Source organism: Carcharodon carcharias, chromosome 11 (genome assembly GCF_017639515.1).
Source record: "Carcharodon carcharias isolate sCarCar2 chromosome 11, sCarCar2.pri, whole genome shotgun sequence".
Lineage (NCBI taxonomy): Eukaryota > Metazoa > Chordata > Chondrichthyes > Lamniformes > Lamnidae > Carcharodon > Carcharodon carcharias.
The window spans coordinates 92,590,523-92,609,805 of NC_054477.1; the positions used below are offsets into that span (position 1 = coordinate 92,590,523).

General features: G+C 40.3%; 1 protein-coding gene across 13 annotated transcripts in view; it reads right to left on the bottom strand.

The window, feature by feature from the left end:
* slc36a4 (solute carrier family 36 member 4) overlaps nucleotides 1-19,283 on the bottom strand; it is a 450,045-nt gene that overhangs the window by 338,554 nt on the left and 92,208 nt on the right. Inside the window, exon 10 of one of the 13 annotated variants that reach the window (XM_041199232.1) lies at nucleotides 16,757-17,202. The exons of the other annotated variants lie outside the window; for them this stretch is intronic. Coding sequence (XP_041055166.1) covers nucleotides 17,187-17,202 — 16 coding nt within the window. The 3' untranslated portion in view covers nucleotides 16,757-17,186. Of the gene's footprint in view, nucleotides 1-16,756; nucleotides 17,203-19,283 lie in introns of those variants that run through there. 13 annotated transcript variants of the gene reach the window in all.

Genomic DNA, 19,283 nt, shown 5'->3' on the forward strand with positions numbered 1-19,283 from the left:
AACAGGACAAATCCAATCTGGCCAATTACCACCCCTTAAATCTGCTTGGAATTATCAGCAAACTGATGGAAGGTGTCGTCGGCAGTGCTCTCAACCAGCACTTATTCAGCAACAACCTACTCACTGATGGTCAGTTGGGGTTCTGCCAGGGAGATTCGGCCCCTGACTTGCTTACAGCCTTGGTCGAAACATGGACAAAAGAATTGATTCCAGAGATAATATGAGAGTGACTGCCTTTGACACCAAGGTAACATTTAACCAAGTGTGTCATCAGGTACTCTAGCAATATTGAAGTCAATAGGAATCAGGGGACAAACTCTCCAATGGTTAGAATCATACCTAGCATAGAGAAAGATGGTTATGGTATTTGGGGGTTAATCATCCCAGCCCCAGGTCGCTGCAAGACTTTCCCAGCAAAGTGTCCTAAGCCCAACCAACTTCAGCTGCTTCAATGACATTCCTCCAATGCAAGGTCAGGATGCAAATGTCCACTGATGATTGCACAATGTTCAACAACATTCACAGTTCCTCAGATATTGAAGCTGTCCATGCCTGCATGCAGCAAGACCTGGTCAACATTCAGGTTTGTGCTGATATCTGGAAAGTAGCATTCATGCCATAAAAAATGCCAGGCAATGACCATCTCTAACAGGAGAAAATCTAACCATCTCCCCATGACATTCAATGCATTACCATCGCTGAATCCCCCATCAACAACATGCTGGGCAGCACCATTGACCAGAAACTTAACTGGAGCTGTTATATAAATACAGTAGCTATAAGAGCAGGTCAGAGGCTAGAAATTCTGTGGTGAGTAACTCACCTCCCGACTCCCCAAAGCCTGCCACCTATATTGAACACGTCAGGAGTGTGAAGGGATACTTGCCACATTCCTGGATGAGTGTAGCTCCAATAACACTCAAGCTCATCACTTTTTAAATTTCAAACATTTTAAGGAATAAAATAGAAAACAGGAGAAGTAGCAATGGTAAGTATACAGAGAGTAAAAACATTGTTGGAGTGAAGGAATAAGGAAACAAGTAGGCAACCAAAGGATCAGATTTGACCTGATCCAGACCATGGATCATGCTGAAAAAATGTCATTCAGAAACTTGAGAGGCTGGCAGCTTATTTGGAGTAGATTCTCCACTAAGTGTAGACAGCCTATTGTCTGCAGGTGATAGCTGTTCAGTTTGAGCTAATCCTTTTCACTGATACTAAACTAGCATGCAGAATTTTACACATTTAATGCAATTAGGCAAGGACGCAAGCCTTTCAAAAATTGATTTTTATTGAACATGAATATTTTAAAAGCAAAAGTCACATGAATGAAACCTGAAACAAATAAGTATGTATTTTATACTTCTCTGCTTCACTGTAAACCTAAAGTCCCAACAATTGGTGCTAACACGTAGAAGGATCCACAAAAATAACTTTGTTATTGTGTAATTTTCTTTAAACCATTAATTCTGAAAAAATAGAAATTAGTTTTCATTGTCCAATAACTTTACAAATTGCTCCTAACTGATCCAGATCAAAGGACTGAGACATAAGCATTTCATAATTCCTAAAATGCAGTCACTCAATTAGTTCTTTCATTTCCAAAGTAGATGCTAATCTTCAGTGGAGGCGTGAAGGACAAAACAAGAAACAAAATATTAAAACTAGTATTGCTCAACAAGGAGCAGTTAAAATGATTATTAAAAATGATATAATAAACCATTAATTTCATTTGTAACACTGGAAATATGTCTAGGTGTTTTATATAATGTTAAACTCAATTAAATTCATATATAAAAACAGAAAAAAAAAATGCAGGTCACAATGTTGTGCACAACCATATTCCCACAACAACCAATTAAAATGGAATGTGCTAAAAACGTTGCATTCAATCTCTTGAAAACATTCAGTCTCCACTGAATTCAGCTATCTCAGTTCTCGCAAATTAAACAAATCACGTGGGGACACATATCTTTTAACCAATACTCCAGCAATGATACCAGGCAGAGTTAGACTTTTTACCCAGACTTCTTACAGCAGAATTAACTGTACTACAATTAGTATTGTCGCAATCAGAACCATAGGATTATGGTAGGGAGCCCTCTGGGGGTGAGGTATGGACAGCATTCACGCCGAATTCTCAGAAGCTGCTCTAATCAAATGGAGAAATGGTCTTGGGGATCAAATGAAAAAGACCAATGACTCACCTTGGATCCCTTTAAGACCAGGGAACAGGATTTTGTCTGAAGCAAGCACACCAGTCCCAATATTAATGGGGGCAGGTTGTGGGGAAGTAGGGGAGGAGCTTTGGTTCATAATGCTGTGGAGTTTTAATATAAATCCAGTATTTTCTTTTAAAAACAGATTTCCAACCCAGAAGTCAGCCTGAACGACCTACGTTGCTCTATTGGGAGGTGAACACTTCGGAAGAAATCAATTGCTGCATTGGTGAGAGCATGACGGGATCCCAGGGATGTATTTTTGGGTGGGGAGAGGAGCTCCGATGGCAAAAGAAGTGATTTGTTGGGCTGGGAGGAAGTACCCCCTACCTTCCCCTGCTCCACAAGCACCACTGTAAGGGCAATTATTTGTTCCCCAAAGCTGTCTTTGCCTGCCTTCAGGTTTCCTGAGGTCTGAGACACTCAATCCGCCACAGGGTTAATCCTGTAAGGTATATTAAATGAGGCTATCAGCCTCATTAAAATTTTTAAAAGGACAATTATGCGCCCCCACCACATGCACACACACCTCATGGGAGCAGGATGACTGCCCACACCTGTCCCACCCCCAATAAGCTCAAGTGGGCAGGTTGATGGCTGGAGTCTGGTTTGAAATTTAAAAGCTATATCTCATCCGATCCCAACTCACCCATTTTCTTTTGAGGGCTGGGGGTGGGGGGCAGGGGGTGGGGAAAAAGAGAGCTGCGGTTTGAAATTACACCCACTCAGTCTCCCAAAACACACTGGTTTGTGTGTAATAACAAGTAGCCAAGTGAGACTGAAATGCTAATGAGAAATTTCACTAACATCTGTGGATCCTCTATTGACACAGTTTACAGTCTTATGTTGGGAGGTTTGTGGTACAATTGAAAAGAAAAAGACCGGGATTTGTAAATGATGAAAGCATGCAACAAATTGTAGATTTCTGCTGTAAAGCCTCTGAGAAAGCCTACTTTCACCAACTTTTGTAAAGCTTTCACCCTAGTATCCATCTTGTGACCCTCAAAGAAAGTGAAAACTGTCAGATTCTATGATTGAAGCTTGATGACATCCAGCTCTACTCACCCCCACCTTCCCCAATCCCTCCACTTTGTATTGACAAACTTCTTGTCTGATATAAAAGGAAAATACTGAAGATGCTGGAAATCTGAAACAAAAACAGAAAATGCTGGAAAAACTCAGGTCTGGCAGCATCTGTGGAGGAAGAAACAGAGTTAATGTTTCGATTCTGTATGGCTCTGAAACTCTGCTGAGTTTTTCCAGCATTTTCTGTGTTTGTTCTTGCCTAATATATTTGTTACCTAAGGAGCAATTTCCTTCAATTAAACATTTAAGATTGAAGTCATCATCTTTGGCTCTGCCACAAAATCTGCAAACATGGTCAACTGATTCCGTTCCCCCTGCTTAGCCTTTGCCTCAGGTTGAACCAGATTGTTCATAACCTTGGCACCCTGCTCAACCCCAAGCCAGATTCCAATCCCACATGTTACTTTCACCTCTTACTTTGACTATCTCTTCCCTTGCTTCAGTCCTTCTGCCACTGATACCGGCATCCATCCCTTTATTTGCCTCAGACTCAACTTTTTACAATGCTCTTCTGGCCAATCTCTAAGCAAGTACCCTTCATAAACGTCAGCTCATCCAAAACTGCAGCTTGTCTTCTATTCCAGTTTTCCACTCACCTATCACCTGAGCTACATTGACTCAAAGTGCTCTAACACCCCCAATTTAAAATTTTCATCATGTTTAATTTCTATGATGGGCTAGCCTATCATCTCTGTAACATCTCCCAGCCATACAACACTCCCATTCCTCTGACCACTATTTCCTTCAAATTTTATTTATACTGGGTAGGCTAAAAACTCCCTTAGCACTGTTTTTGGGCCATGGCAACTTACATTTTAAAGGCCATTGAAACATCACAAAGTGAGTACCCTGTTTATTTCAATGTAGAATGTTCCAGATTTCTAGATGACCACTCATGGGTACACTTCAGAGGAAACATTGCTCTCCTCCCACTTGTCCCAGTCCACCCCCACCCCCACGCATCCTGCTCTAACTCTCCATTCACTGGTTGTCCTTGCACATCCATTCCACCAATCCCCACACCTGAACCTTTAGCTTTAATAAAATCAGCAAGTGCTGAAAAGACATGACGCAACATGCCCACTTGGTTTTTAAACTGGGAGCCTATCTAGATCATTCAGCTTCATGTTGAGTGCTGGGGCCTCGACAGCTGAATGGGGAAGCTCCAGTCTCCAGTACTGGCAACCAGACAGAGCACACTTTGATCTGGCTCCTTAACTCTCCTCACAGAGAGCTTTCCAGAGTCTCCTGCCACAATCTGGAACACGCATGCCCTCTGAATCTCAGTCTCTCCCAGGACCATGAGACAGTGTCCTCCACACTTGAGATCGCTGATCCTCCAATCACAGCTGGTCTTTTTCCTGTTTTCTGCAACTGCTCGCGCTGTTACCATCGGGGTTTGATGGGGCCACGCCCCCTTCCTACTTCAGTCAGTGCCATCTTTATTTCAGGGGGCCGGCTGCTGCAAAGCTGAGGGAACAATGTCGCTCAGCCTGGCTTCTTTTTCATTCCACCACCTTTCACCTGATCACTAGTGGATGTGCTTCTAGTCATACCAGGCTCCCTAGAATTCTCTCCCAATATCACCTCTTTGTCTCCACCTTCCTCTTCCTATTATATTGTTATATTATTTGAAAAGGGTTTGGAACTATATTGTTATGCACATGTATACGTAATTATCCAGGATGCCACATCACTCACTACTGTACTACAGTCGGTGTACCGAATTAACAAGGTCCAAAGCACATAGTGAGATCTGAGAAATACCTTTGATGTCAGCTCCAGCATGTGTCTAAAAGTATGATAATTCCAAACTTCCAGGAACCACAAGACATAACATTGGAAAAGCAGTAAATCCACACACTATAAGCAAAATAAATGCTGAATTAGATTGAGAAAAATCAACCCAAATTAGTGTCAGAGAGAAAAAACTGATGATTCATGTAAAAATGAAATGACCGCTGCGACAGCAATGAACACCCGGCTACAGCCCAGGATGAATTGGAGGCTGATGTCATCGTAGATACATTTGAAAAGTTTAAACAGAAGTGCAAATTAACATTTGATAGTTTCCTAAAAAGCACTAGTGAAGAGGAAAGGGTCAGCTACATATGAACATAAACAAAAGAATAGGAGTAGGACAGTCAGCCCTTTGAGCGTGCTCCGTCATTCAATGAGTTCATGGCTGATCTGATTGTAACCTCAATTCCACACTCTCACCTACCCGCGACACCTTTTATCAAGAATCCATCTACCTCTGCCTTAATAATGTTCAGACTCTACTTTCATTGCCTTTTGAGGAAGAACGTTATGACACCAAAGACTCATGACCCTCAGAAAAAATTTCTCCTCATCTCTGTCCTAAATGGGCGATCCCTTATTTTTAAATAGTGACATCTAGTTCTCAATTCTCCCTCAAGAGGAAACATCCTCTCCACATCAACCCTGCAAAGACTACTCAGGATCTTACACGTTTCAATCAAGTCGCTCCTTACACTTCTAAACTCCAGCAGATACAAGCCTAGCCTGTCCAATCTTTCCACATAAGACAACCTGCCCAATCCAGCTATTTAGTAAACCTTCTCTGAACCGAATTCCAATGCATTTACATCCTTCCTTACGTAGGGAGGCCAATACTGTACTCAGTACTCCAGATGTGGTCTCACCAATGCCCTGTATAACTGAACCATAACCTCCCTAATTTTCAATTCAATTCCTTGTATTCAATTCCCCTTGCAATAAATTTTTACATTGTTAGCTTGCCTAAATACTTGTGGTACCTGCATACTAACCTTTTGCGACTCATACACCAGGACACCCAGATCCCTCTGCATGACAGCTCTGCAATCTCTCGCCATTCAGATAATATGCTTGTTTATTCTTCCTGTCAAAGCAGACAATTACACACTTTCCCACACCATACTCCATTTTCCAAGTCTTTGCTCACTCACTTAACCTATTTATTTCCTTTGTCGCCTCCTTCTATCCTTTTCACATCTTACTATCCTACCTATATTTGTCATCAACAAATTTAGCAACCATACCTTTGGTCCCCGAATCCAAGTCATATATATAAATTGTAAAAAGTTGAGCCCCATGCACCGATCCCTGTGACACACCAATCGTTACATTTTGCCAACCAGAAAATGACCCATTTATGCATACTCTCCATTTCCTGTTAGCTATTCAAACTTCTATCCATGCCAATATGTTACCTCCTACACTGTAAGCTATTTTTTTTTTTTGCAAAAACCTTTGATGTGACACCTTACCAATTGCCTTCTGGAAATCTAAATACAATACACCCCTTTATCCAGAACACACATTACATCTTCAAAGAACTCCAATGAATTGGTTAAATATGATTTCCCTTGCACAAAATCATGTTGACTCTGTCTGATTAGCCTGAATTTTTCCAAGTGCCCTGCTACAACATCTTTAATAATAGCTTCTAACATTTTCCCTATGACAAATGTTAAGCTAACTGGCCTGCAGTTTCCTGCTTCATCTTCCCTTTTTGAATAAAGGAGTTACATTCGCAATTTTCCAATCTAATGGAACCTTCCCTGAATCTAGGGAATTTTGGAAAATTAAAACCAACACATCAACTATCAACACTTCTTCTAAGACCCTCGGTTGAAGTTCATCAGGAGCTGGACACTTGTCCTTGTCCTTTTGTGGGCAAAAGAGAAAGGTTCAGACATTTGCAATAGCTGGGAAGTGAATGAGGCCAACAGTAAAAACCCAGACCATTTTTTTTTTTTAATTCACCACACATTTTGGCCAAAGTCAAACCATCAAATCCACAAATATGAATTTCAGAGCTTGAGACAGGAACGAGATGAGCCTGTTGACAATATCTTTAAAAAGATCGAGAAAAGTAGCCAGCAAGCATAAAGTGAAGGACAGGTAGATCAATTCATTTGGGACTCTGCACATCATATAGTACAAAGAGATCTGAAAAGACAAGCTCACAATAATCGCCAAGCACATGAAGTCACACATACACAGATGAAGGTGCTGACTACCCAACCGGCTAGCCTTCAGTTAAGTCAAGAGAAAGGCAGCAGAGTTGATGCAGTGAAACAGCAACAAGAGAGTACACACAAGACAAGAGAAAGGTATGCAAGGATTGTGGATGAACATGAGAGGGCAAGAAACAAGCAAACAACCATAAATCTGAAGCTTGATACCGGAGCACAGAATATCATCCCATCTTTCCTGAAGATTTTTGCCTGATTACACTGCTGTTAAGCAACTTGAGAAGACATTCTATGTTAAAAGCAATATGCTGATGTTCACTCAACTGACTCTTGATTTGTCAAATATACATACATTCCTGAAATTTAAGATGGCAACTTAATTTAATCATGGTATCTAAAATTGTAATTTATAAATTGCCATCCATTTAATCTGCCCCTGCTTGACCTTGCAAAATACAATAAATTGATCTAATCTAATCTGCAATTCTAAGGAGAGATTTACCAGAATGCTGCCTGGGCTGGAGGGTCTGAGCTATGAGGAAAGATTAGATAGGCTGTGGTTGTTTTCCTTGGAGCAGCGAAGGTTGAGAGAGACCCTGATAGAAATGTATAAGATTATGAGGGGCGTAGGAAGGCACTTTTTTCATTAGTAGAGGGGTCAATAACCAGGGGGCATAGGTTTAAGGTAAGAGGTAGAAGGCTAAGGTGGGAGTTGAGGAGAAATTTTTTCACCCAGAGGATGGTGGGAGTCTGGAACTCACTACCTGAAAGGGCAGTTGAGTCAGAAACTTTCATAATTCCCGTAAGTATTTAGATATTCACTTGTGTTGCCATAGCCTCCAGGGCTATGGGCCAAGCACTGGAAAATGGGATTAGTGTAGTCAAATCTTTATTAATTGGTGTGTACACGATGGGCCGAATGGCCTCCATCTGTGCTGTAAATGTCTATGAGTCTAAAAGAAATTAAGTCAACAGAATTTTTCAAGTTGGCACCATTGAAATGACAAAATTCTCTACTGCTCCTATGAGGAGCAGCTCACTGTTGTTAGTGCTCAGCATGAACCTATACATGAAATTAATTGCTTGAAGCATGCATATTAACTGCTGGCACTTGTGAAATGTAATTATTCAAAACTCTAATAGATATAGTAATTATGGAAAAATAGAAATACATTTCATTGTCAACATACGTCACGAAAGGCCGGTTATTTAGAAACAAAGATTGATTTAAAAAGTTATCTACTAATTGTACTCTTGCAAGTGTGGGGTTATGGAGTGAATAATTACATCTGCAACTTTGTAAAATTGAACTTGTACAGCATCTTTCAAATCCAATTGTGCAATGAGCTGTCTTCCCATTACTTGCTGCACATGTTGTGTCACAAAGGAAGGGACAAGGGCTTGATATATTTTTGGATGCACAGTATCAGACTCAAGATTTGGCACAAATGCTGTTGCTCTACAACACTTGTACTATTATTACTCCTAATTTTGTCTCTCTCTCTCTGCCCAGTTGTTCCACATTGTATCTACCAAATGAAAGGTAATCTCACCATAACCAGTATGTCATGCAAATCCGTTTACTCTTTCAGGTGTAAACGCACAATTGAAACACAATCACGTGGTTGCATGCAACAAACATTCATAGCACCAAACAAAACAGCAACATGGAACATGCAAGAAAAATTATATTTGGCTCAATAGGTTTATTGGTTTCTTTCAGATGTTTGTGTTTTATAAAGAATTGCTGGAGATCATAAAATAACTGTTCTTGGGCATGGAGTCGCCATTTGTTTTGAGTCCACTGCCATGGAGGTAGGCAGCATGCAACTTGGGTGCTACCTCCTCATTTAGCGGATTGTAAAATTGGTTTCAGCAGGTCGGCTGTGCTGCCAGCCGCCTAAGTGATCAACAGGTGACTGAGCTGCGTGTGCTCACTTGGTGCATATGGCCTTCTCTTCTTAAAGGAAGTCCATCTCCTCCAAAAGGGAAGCTGTATTTAACCAAAAGGGGCTGCTGCTGAATTGCTGCAATTCTAAACAACTAAAATGGAAAACCAGGGCCAAGAGAAGGCTTCCAGATTCACCTATAGTGCTTAATCATGAATGTGGGCAGGAAAAAATAGTTCCACAGGAAGCCAGGAGGTCCTCAAGAAAGGAGCGGGAGCTGGTGGCAAGGGAGGTCAAATTCCTAAGTCTGGCCTCAAGGGCCTGGCAGCAATGCCACAAGAAGTCAAATGGCCTCACATGCATCTCCTCTTAACCTCTCATGCCTCTCAATGCACCACATCCCCACGACTCACCCATCCGCTGTCCTCAGCTCACAATTCACACCTAACATCCAGATACACCACCTCAACCCTCTCCCAGCTCCCGCTGCTTTCACATATTTCAAACTATTCAGATGTAGCAGGCACATCACTCTAATACAGTGAAAATACAATACCGGACATTGTCTTCTCTCTTGCACAAGGTGACACACAATAAAAGGGAGCTGAGCAGAACTGGTGGGGAAACAAGGAGCCTGCATCTCCCGAGCCCTACAGAAGAGATTGGTCTCTGCATCATGGGGCTGGCTGTAACAGAGTTCATGGCGTCCGGTGCCATTGAGAACATTCAGGATGAGGGCATGTCCCTTCTTAACTCAGCACACCATCCTGCAACTTGGCATGTTGAGTAAGCTGCAGATGGCGTGGCTATGGATCTCTTGCTTTCCATCCCACCCCACTTCCCCTACCTCAAACTCTGCCTTTCTGATTTCCTGTTTTCAGACACCCAAGAACTGCACCTGCCCTGTCCACAACCTCTATTTCATCTCCCTGCTGTGCTGCTAATTCAGAAGTACTGCAACTGCAGCCCCCATAGCAACTTTGTGTGGACAAGTCACCAAATCCTCTGTCCTTCTTGAGGGTGTAGCAAAACTGCCAGAAAAATCCAGGACCTCTCAACAGCACCTCTAAAAACATTCCGCAGCATTTCCAAATGCATTTCAATGAGTTATTCTAAATTACCTTACAAATTGCACTTGGGTGCCTGGCCCATTAGCTGGAACCCTCTTGCAGCTGAACACCTGTTCTTTGCTGAGTGGCAAATACATTGAATGGACCAGTGTGATCCAAGTTCTCAAATGGAGCATCAAATCAGCCAGTAGGGCTGAGACACATCATGACACCACCATTACAGAGACACATTATAGTGTGAGCTTCCTTGTCAGCATGAGGTACTACACAGGCCACACCAAAAGCTGCTGGAGGTGCAGGATACCCATCTCAAAGGGCCTCCAGCTTTCATGGCACGGTCTCCAGAGGCACTATGGATCTAAATTTCATGCCCATAACAACACTCCAGAATTGGGCTTAACAGAAAAATCAACATTTAAATTCATCATTCCCAGATTAAGAGTAGGAGCTACTAAAAAGAAGCATTTGCAAAACTTCACTGAAGAACTATCAACAATCACCTTTAGGAATAGATATAAACTAAGTCTGTTGAATAATGCGAGATACATAGGAATACGCACAAGAAGCTACTAAAATAAGAAACTGAATGCAGCAATATAGCTGAATCACAGTACGTTGATGAATTCTTTGAACGTTTCTTGGTAAAATGTGTATGTATGAAATGCTTGTACTACAGTTCTAAATAAAACTTTTGTCTCTGAAATGGCTGTAGGAAAATTCTGCCAGTAGGCCCCCTTCAAATGGGAAGTTGGTGAAAGGCAATAAATTCAGCATAAAATGCATGTAAAATCAGGTCTGAGTGTTACATCTCTATTCCCATTTTATTAAGCATCTATAAAATGTATAGAGGAGCTAAACAAATTCAACAGCCTTGTTATGGCAGGTGGATGGTAAATGCCAAGCTGCTCAAATTCCCAGAGGGAAATTTGAAGCAGTTGCCACACTATTTGCAATTTGTATTTATTTTGAGATGCAGGCTTTGAATTCAGTAAAAGGCCTCCAAGGATTAGAGGTTTCTTACAAAGCTAAATTAAACCTTTTAAAATTTTTTTTAAATGATTTTAAACACATACATAGGTTTACAAATTACCGCTATAATAACTCCTAAATCCCTTAATTAATCTAACTCCAGGTTACACGTCCGTTAAGGGAACAGTAAAAATAGATCTTAAAAGACCAAGGCAAAGTAACACAATACCCTGAACAGTCGAATTCAAATAGAGTTTTCTTAACTTCAGTTCTTGCAGACAGTAGCTTGGGCACAGATGCTGAAGGCTTTTCACACTTGTTAGATCCTAGAGTGCCTTCATTTGCACACAACCTTCTCTCCTTTAAACATATTTTCCCCTTTGAATGCAAATTCCTGATGTTTCACTATGCTTTTGGACTTTACCTCTCTCATAATAAAAATCTATCATAGTACCAATTTTACCAGTAATCTTTAGGAAAAATAAACACACTGTTTCTTATCTTCTCCTGGCTAAGCGAAACATTTCACCCCCTCTTTTGAATTCAAGCTACTCTGGTTTAATTAAAAATGCAAATGTTCCCTTTACACCTTACATTCTAAAACTTCACTCATGTTTACCGATTTAGCATTTCAAACCTAGCTTCTCTTCTTACATCAAAGCCTTCAGACCAGCTGTCTCTAATTCAATTAAGTCCCAAACACACACTCATACATGGACAAAGACCCTCTACAATAAATTCCAAATAACATTATGAAAATTATATCTTCCTGACAAGCCTGCTGAAATGTATGAAATTTCAGAGTACAAACCCCTTATGACTTTAATGATGATTGTTAAAACAAATTAAAATTTTATCTGCAGCCAAGCTGACCTAGCAACAGCCCATTTGATACACTGGAGATATGGAATACACGGCTGTGTTGAATACATCTGAAGATCTCTCATCTCCCTTGTCACTGGAGTGTAGGGAGAGGCTTAAGTGTCTCTCCTCCCTCCTAACTTGAAATTCAGCCTGTGCTCCTTCAGAGATTTAACTTCTCACTACTCTTACTCTGGATTAGCTTTGCTGGGAGTTTCTTCCATTCTTTATGTACGGCAGTTTGTGTCTTTCATTTCCAGTTCTTCTATATTGTTTCTCTCCCGCTCCTCACAAATTACACGTTTATCATCCTTTGATCTCTGTTGCTACATCCTTGAACTGATTCTACTTCTTGTGGGATGTGGATTTGAAACTACGATAGCTTCCAATTTTGATCATGTCAAAAAGGAAGATCAGAAGGCCAAGAAAATTAAGGATCAATGACTATAGGTTGTTTTCACCTAGAACAACACAGAACAATCTTGATTAATTCAAAATGGGAATATAATGGGGGAGAGTGGGGGAGAAAGTAAAAATAGCATTTTATTTTCCCGTACCTGGCACAGATGCAAAGGACCACTGATGTTCTAAGTCTCTTATCCCTGAAGTATCAACTGCTACAAGGGTTCAGTTCCACAGTTATCTGGTAACTTCTAATGTCTCAAAGAGCTGCCACTTAAACAAGTCAGCAAACAATTTTACTGTGAAGTGCATAACAGCTGGCTCGATCCTGTCCTCAATCAAAATACACACATGCATTTTTTCAACAGGAGTCACTAGACACTGTTCAGGAGCAGGACCCAGCCTGGTTTTCCCTTCTACAGCTCCACAGTACTTGAATTATGCAGCAACCCAACTGCTGTATTAGCAGAACCCATCACAAGTAGCAGAAATCATAAATCAAACCATTTTGATTTGTGTGGCATGGTGCTACACTGGCCAGCCATCAGATAGATGTTTAGATCTTTTCTGTGTGATTTATGGATAGGCTATATTAAGCCCTCTTAATGAAACATTTATTTGAAGCCTTTACACTAAGTCCCTTCTATCCCTGTATTGAGACAATAGTCTTGAGTTGTCCCCAATGGCATGATGACTATGTCTAACGTTTGTTGTGGTATCAAATCACATCATCCAGGAAAATCCAAGTTTCAAAAACCAGTTAGTCAGTCCTTTGTTCATTTTGCCTGAGTTACAAGGAAATGAGTCTATAAAGGAAGTGCCTGTTGGTTTCAAAGTAGGAAGATAATTAAAGTAGGTTCTTGGTCATAGTTGCTAAGTTGTGAACCATGCTGGACAAGGCATGTATGTGAATGTCAGATGATAATCAGGCTTAGTTGTAATGCTTTTCCCCTGGACAAAATAAAATGATCCAGGTTCACACCTACATAGCCATTTAGGGGATTAGTAGGAGTGGGTGGGGAGGGGAAGGTTTTACACACTTGAATCCAGGTTGTCAGTTACTTCAGCAGAGTAAATAGTATGGAGAAATCTAATGGGAAAAGGAAAATATTAGTTGAACATGAAGCCAGCAATCATATATCAGTATCAGGTGAGTTTCCATAAATAATCCAGCCTGTCTCAAAAAGCACATTGCTGGTTACATGCCACACAAATAACTTTAAGTTAGGTAATTACTTAACGCCTTAAATAAGGCATTTACCATTTTGTATGCACTCTGGGTGAGGGGACATAACTAAATTACACTTGAAATTGCTGACAGCAAAACATCTTGTAATGAATGTAAAGGCTATCTGCATGCACTTGAAGTGTTCTGAACCTTACTAGTCAAAAATCTAAAATACTGTCAAGTTCAGGATTAATAAGCTTCAACAGACTCAGATTTGTAATAGCCTACGGTCATATAAACATCCTCAAGGTTTAAGGAGAGATTTGCCAACCTGCAGTCTGACCAACCATCTTACTCCAGAATAACTAGTCAGGATTTGCATTTTATTAAGTTAGCTTGCATACTAATTTTTTTCTACAAAATGTCAATATTTTAAAAACTGAATATCCATTTATTATGCAAACTTCAGCATAAACAAATGGAATTAACTTCTTTCAGCTTATGCTAAGCAAGCAAACTCGGTGGGTTGCAAATGTTGCTTATGCAGATTAGACTACAATATCAAAATACCAGTACCTTTTTTCATTGCTTCGCCCAACATAGAAACATAAACTGATTTAAAGCATCCGATATGATGCTCATTTATAGGAATAGACAACTCCCACTCTGCATCATTGGAGTAAGTGAATGACCTTAAATACATAGTGATTATTTTTGAAGATGCTTTAAGTATTTTCCAGAAACAAACGTGGTATAAGGAAAGGAAAGCATCCTCGGCTTAACATATTAGATTGAATCACTGTGACCCCTGCTCACATGCCATTTGTAAAATTAAACTTTATGCACTGGAAAAAACCATATCACTTTTTAAAAATACATGAAAACAAAGATTTTATGCTACTGAATGTTTTTTTGGTTATTCACCATTGTCTAGTACAAATCTCACACACTGTACAAGACAATGTGTTAAGTTACCAACTGGATGCATTAAATGAACTAGTCAAAGCCTGATAAAATATCACATACAAAAGCATACAGAAATGACTCTACTCCATTGGGCCAATCCTAAAATCCAAAGACCTTTCAAACGATAGGGCAAAATAATGAAACAATAATGTACCAATTACTTTACAAAGCTATAACTAGAAATAGTTTGAATATAGGCTATCATAACTGTGAAATTCTATCTCCAAAGCATATTTTGCCTTTCCTTCTTAGCTACTGGATCCATGTCCACTGTGTGCACGAGCGAGTACTGTACTCGAGGTTGAGCATTCAGCTTCCCTGTGGTCAAAAAGTGGTAGCAAACCTAAACATTTGCTAGCAGCTGCACTTCTACCCTGGGAAGAACAGAGCATTATCATCTTTCAGGTCCAATGGCCGAGGTACTGCCTCATTTATAGTGTTGCCAGCATTCCAGGCCCATCAGTGGCAGCAACAATGTATTGGGAAGGATCTAAATCAGAACATTTCTAAGACGTCCCCAGGAAAATGTGCTAAAGACCAATCCGGAAGGCATTTTGGGCATCTAGGGTCGTGTTGTTTTGCTATGAAGGTCAGTTGGTTATGGCTCAGCGGATAGTAAATGCTGAGCTTCTCAAATCCGAGGGAAACTTGAAACAGCTACCACAACTGTTTAGCAGTTTGTATATTATTTTGAGGTGCATGCCTTGAACTCAGTAGTAATAAGTGCACCAAGACAAAACCATATTAAACATTTATTAATAAAAGATCTTAAGCACATAGAGGTCTACAAATTACTATGATAATAGCTCCTAATTAATGTGGCTCCTAGTTACACCTCCGTTAAAGCAACAGTAAAAACAAATAGATTTCAACAGACCCAGGCAAAGCACACAATACCCTAGATAGTGATATTAAAAGTGAATTTTCTTAGCTTCGGTTCCTGTAGGCAGCAACTTGACACAGAGGCTGGAGGCTTTTCACACTCGTGTTAGATCTTAGAGTGCCTTTTCCCCTTACACATAACCTCATCTCCTTTATACATGCTTCTCCCTTTTTAATGTAAATTCCATTGTTCTAATATATCTTTGCAACTTTACTTTTCTCTCCATATAAATCTTTCATAGCACTCATTATCAGTAACCTTTGGGAAAAATAAACCCACTGCTTGGCTTAGCTTTTAGCTAGGTGTAACATCCTACCATCTCTTTGAAATTCAAACTACTCCAATTTGTCTAAAAATGCAAAGGTTCCTCACGCCTCACATTCTAAAACTTCTGCCATGTTTACGTGTTTAGCATTTCAAACCTAGCTTCCCTTTTGATAACAGACCAGCTGTCTCCAATTCAACTAAATCCCCCCCACACACATCCACACAGGGAAACTAATCCAAACCCCATTATTAATCTACCTTTACAATAAAAAAAATCACAATATTATGAAAATTACTATATTTTCATGAGTGTAAAGCTTTCCAAATTTTTGTAAGCTAAATAAATATAACTCATCCGGTAGAACACAAGATTCAACAATTATTAAACAACAAGTGAAAATGATCCCATAGTCCAGAGTTAAGTACAACTTATTTTACAGTAGCAGCAAGTTGAGGAAAATGGTGTGCAAAAATGTTGCTAAAGAGCAGGATCTTCATATTTCAAGAGGTATTTCATGAGACGTGGGCGCCACTGGCGGGGCCAGGCATTTATTGCCTATCCCTCATTGCTGTTGAGGTGGAGGTGCTGAGCCGCCTTCTTGAACCACTGCAGTTCATCTGGTGGAGGTGCACCCAGTGGTGCTGTGAAGGGAGTTCCAGGATTTTGATCTCATGACAGCAAAAGAATGGCATACAGTTCCAAGTCAGGATGATGTGCGGCTTGGAGGGGAACTTGCATGCATTCAAAATTCCCATTACATGCAGTTAACAGGCAACTAATGCTTCATTATATGCAAAAAAAGTGTTAAAAATAAAAGGGATATAGAGGACTGCGCAAAACACTTCAATGTCCTTGATACCTAACGAATATTTAAAAAAGAAACTGGCGCATATTAAACTTGAAAGAAGGGCATAAAATACTATCTCTTCAGAAAAAAAGTGACCATAATTTTCTACTGTATAAGTAACGAGGAGAGCACACCTTTGAAAATCTCAGATTTAGCACTGTTATTTTAATACATGGATGGAATAATGCACACTGTGAATGGTTTTTAATGTATCATGTAAGCCCACTTGATATGGATATCCATAACACTAATAGGTAAAAACAGTATTCATTTTTACTTTTATCTACATTTACAGAATTTGGTCAACAAATATTTGTGCGATGTTTTATTCAGCAGCCCTTAAAAAAATGTTCCCAATATGTTGGCAATCCAAAAAGAATATCCACACATTCATCTACATCCCAATCCATCGCTGATACCTCAGAAGGTACTATCATCTTGCCTGAGGAGGGAGCAGCAGAGGAAGAAGAGGGACTGGATACCATTGGCATCAACATCCAAGAAGCATAACGCAGCCAGGAAGACGTCATCTCAATTGCAGGATCCTCCAAAGGCCACTTCACAAAAGGATGACGTCATCCCCCACTACACCTGGAAAACATGAAGGGACACATCAGCCACATGGGTCAGGAGCTGTCCCCTCAACCCTCCACCTATCTTTAAGCTATATATAACTCATGCTGTACCTATTCTGCTGACACTGGGTACCGGAAATAGAAAGTGTTCCACTACAATGACATCCCTCAAATTGAGCACAAAAATGTGCACATGTACGTGGGGGTAGCTCATCTATCAACTTCACAGAACCTAATAGTAGGGCAGGTGGGTGGCGATGGCCTGGACCACAGGAGGGAACACCTAGCAGGTTCCATCCTCAGCCTATGCCAAGTTACCCTATCATATACAACATGGTACTGGGTTGCACACAAAACAGGAAGAGCCCAGGTTCCATCTCTACCTTGTACTGAGTTAGCTGATCTTGCCCAAATTATGCATTAGGGGTCCAACAATTTACCTTAGAGTCCCTGGGTTAAGGAAGGGAGAAGTCGGTCAGTGTTCTCCTGATCACTGTCCAGTCACTCTTGCCGTAGTGTATGTAAGTTGAGTGAGGACAGGACAGGACCTGGCTGTGATGCCTCATCAACTGAATAGCCTGCCAACACTCATCATTTGATCCTGCATGTGGAAAACAAAGCCACTCAAATGAGATCCCTCAGGGAGAGTCACTTCCCATGGGATGGAGAGCAGGGTATAAAAACTGAGATTGAGCAAAATTATCCGAGAGCAGCTCACCACTTAGCCTGGTGTAACACATTCTATATTCTCACAAGATCATAAGAAATAGCAGGACTGACCAGCTTGCCCTTCAATAAGATCATGGCTGATCTACTTCAACTCAGCCTTCCCGTCTTACCCCCATTTCTCTTTTCCCCTTAGTATCTAAACATCCAATGATCTTGAAATTAATTATACTAAACAACAGAGAATCTGGAGTAGAGAATTCCAAGTATTCACAAACCTTTTAGTGAAGAATTTTTTTCTCATCTCAGTTCTAATTGGTCCAACTCCTTATTCTGAGACCGTGACCGTGTGTTCTAGGCTCCTCAGCCAGGGGAACATCATCCCAGCATCTATTTGTCAAGCCCTCAAAATTTTATATATGTCAATGAGCTCATTTCTCATTCTTCTAAATTCTAGAGACTAAAGGCTGCATCTAGTCAATCTTTCCTCATAGGACAATTCCTCATCCTAGGGATCAATTTAGTGAAGCTTTGTTACATCCCTTCAAAAGCAAGTATATTCTCCTTTAGGTAAGAATACCAAAAATGTGCACAGTACTCCAGGTAAGGTGACTTTTGCCATGCTAGTTACGCCTGTCAGTCCAAAAATGACCAATGTATTCATACTTTGTTTTGTGTCCTTTATCAAACTCTCAATCCATGCAAAACCATTGCCCCCAATCCCATCAGCCCTAATCTTGTGTAATCGTGACTGGCTACACAATCAATAACTACATCCACTGGTTTCACCCTTATTAATTACAACCTCTCAAATCTTTAACAGATTTGTCAAGCACAAATTTCCTTTCATAAATTTGTGTTGACTCTATCCAATCACATGATTTTCTGAGTACCCTGTCACTATGTCCCTGATAGCTTGTAGCATTTTTCCTATGACTAATGTCAGGCTAATTGGCTTATAGTTCCCTGCCCTCTTGAATAGCAGAATTATGACTCCTCCCTTCCAATCCACAAGGACCATTCTTAAATTTAGGAAATTCCGGAAGAACAAAAACAATGCATCTATTTTCTGCCACCTCTTTTGATATCCTAGGATGTAGGCTATCACTTGCAAGGGATTTGCTGGATTTTACTCCTATTGATTTTCTCCAATTCTATTTCCTTATTAATAGGAGTATAAGTTGCTCATTTTCACTAGATCCTTGTTTCCCCATTATTTCTGAAATGTTTTTGTGTTTTCTACCATGAAGACAAAGTATTTGTTTAATGCCACTGCTGTTTCCTTATTCCTGACCATTTAACCGAGTGTGGCATCAAGGAGCTTAGCAAAAATGGAGTCATTGGGAATCGGGGAAAAATCTCCACTGTTTGGAGTCATACATAACACAAAGATGGTTGTAGTTGTTGGAGGTCAATTATCTCAGTCTCAAA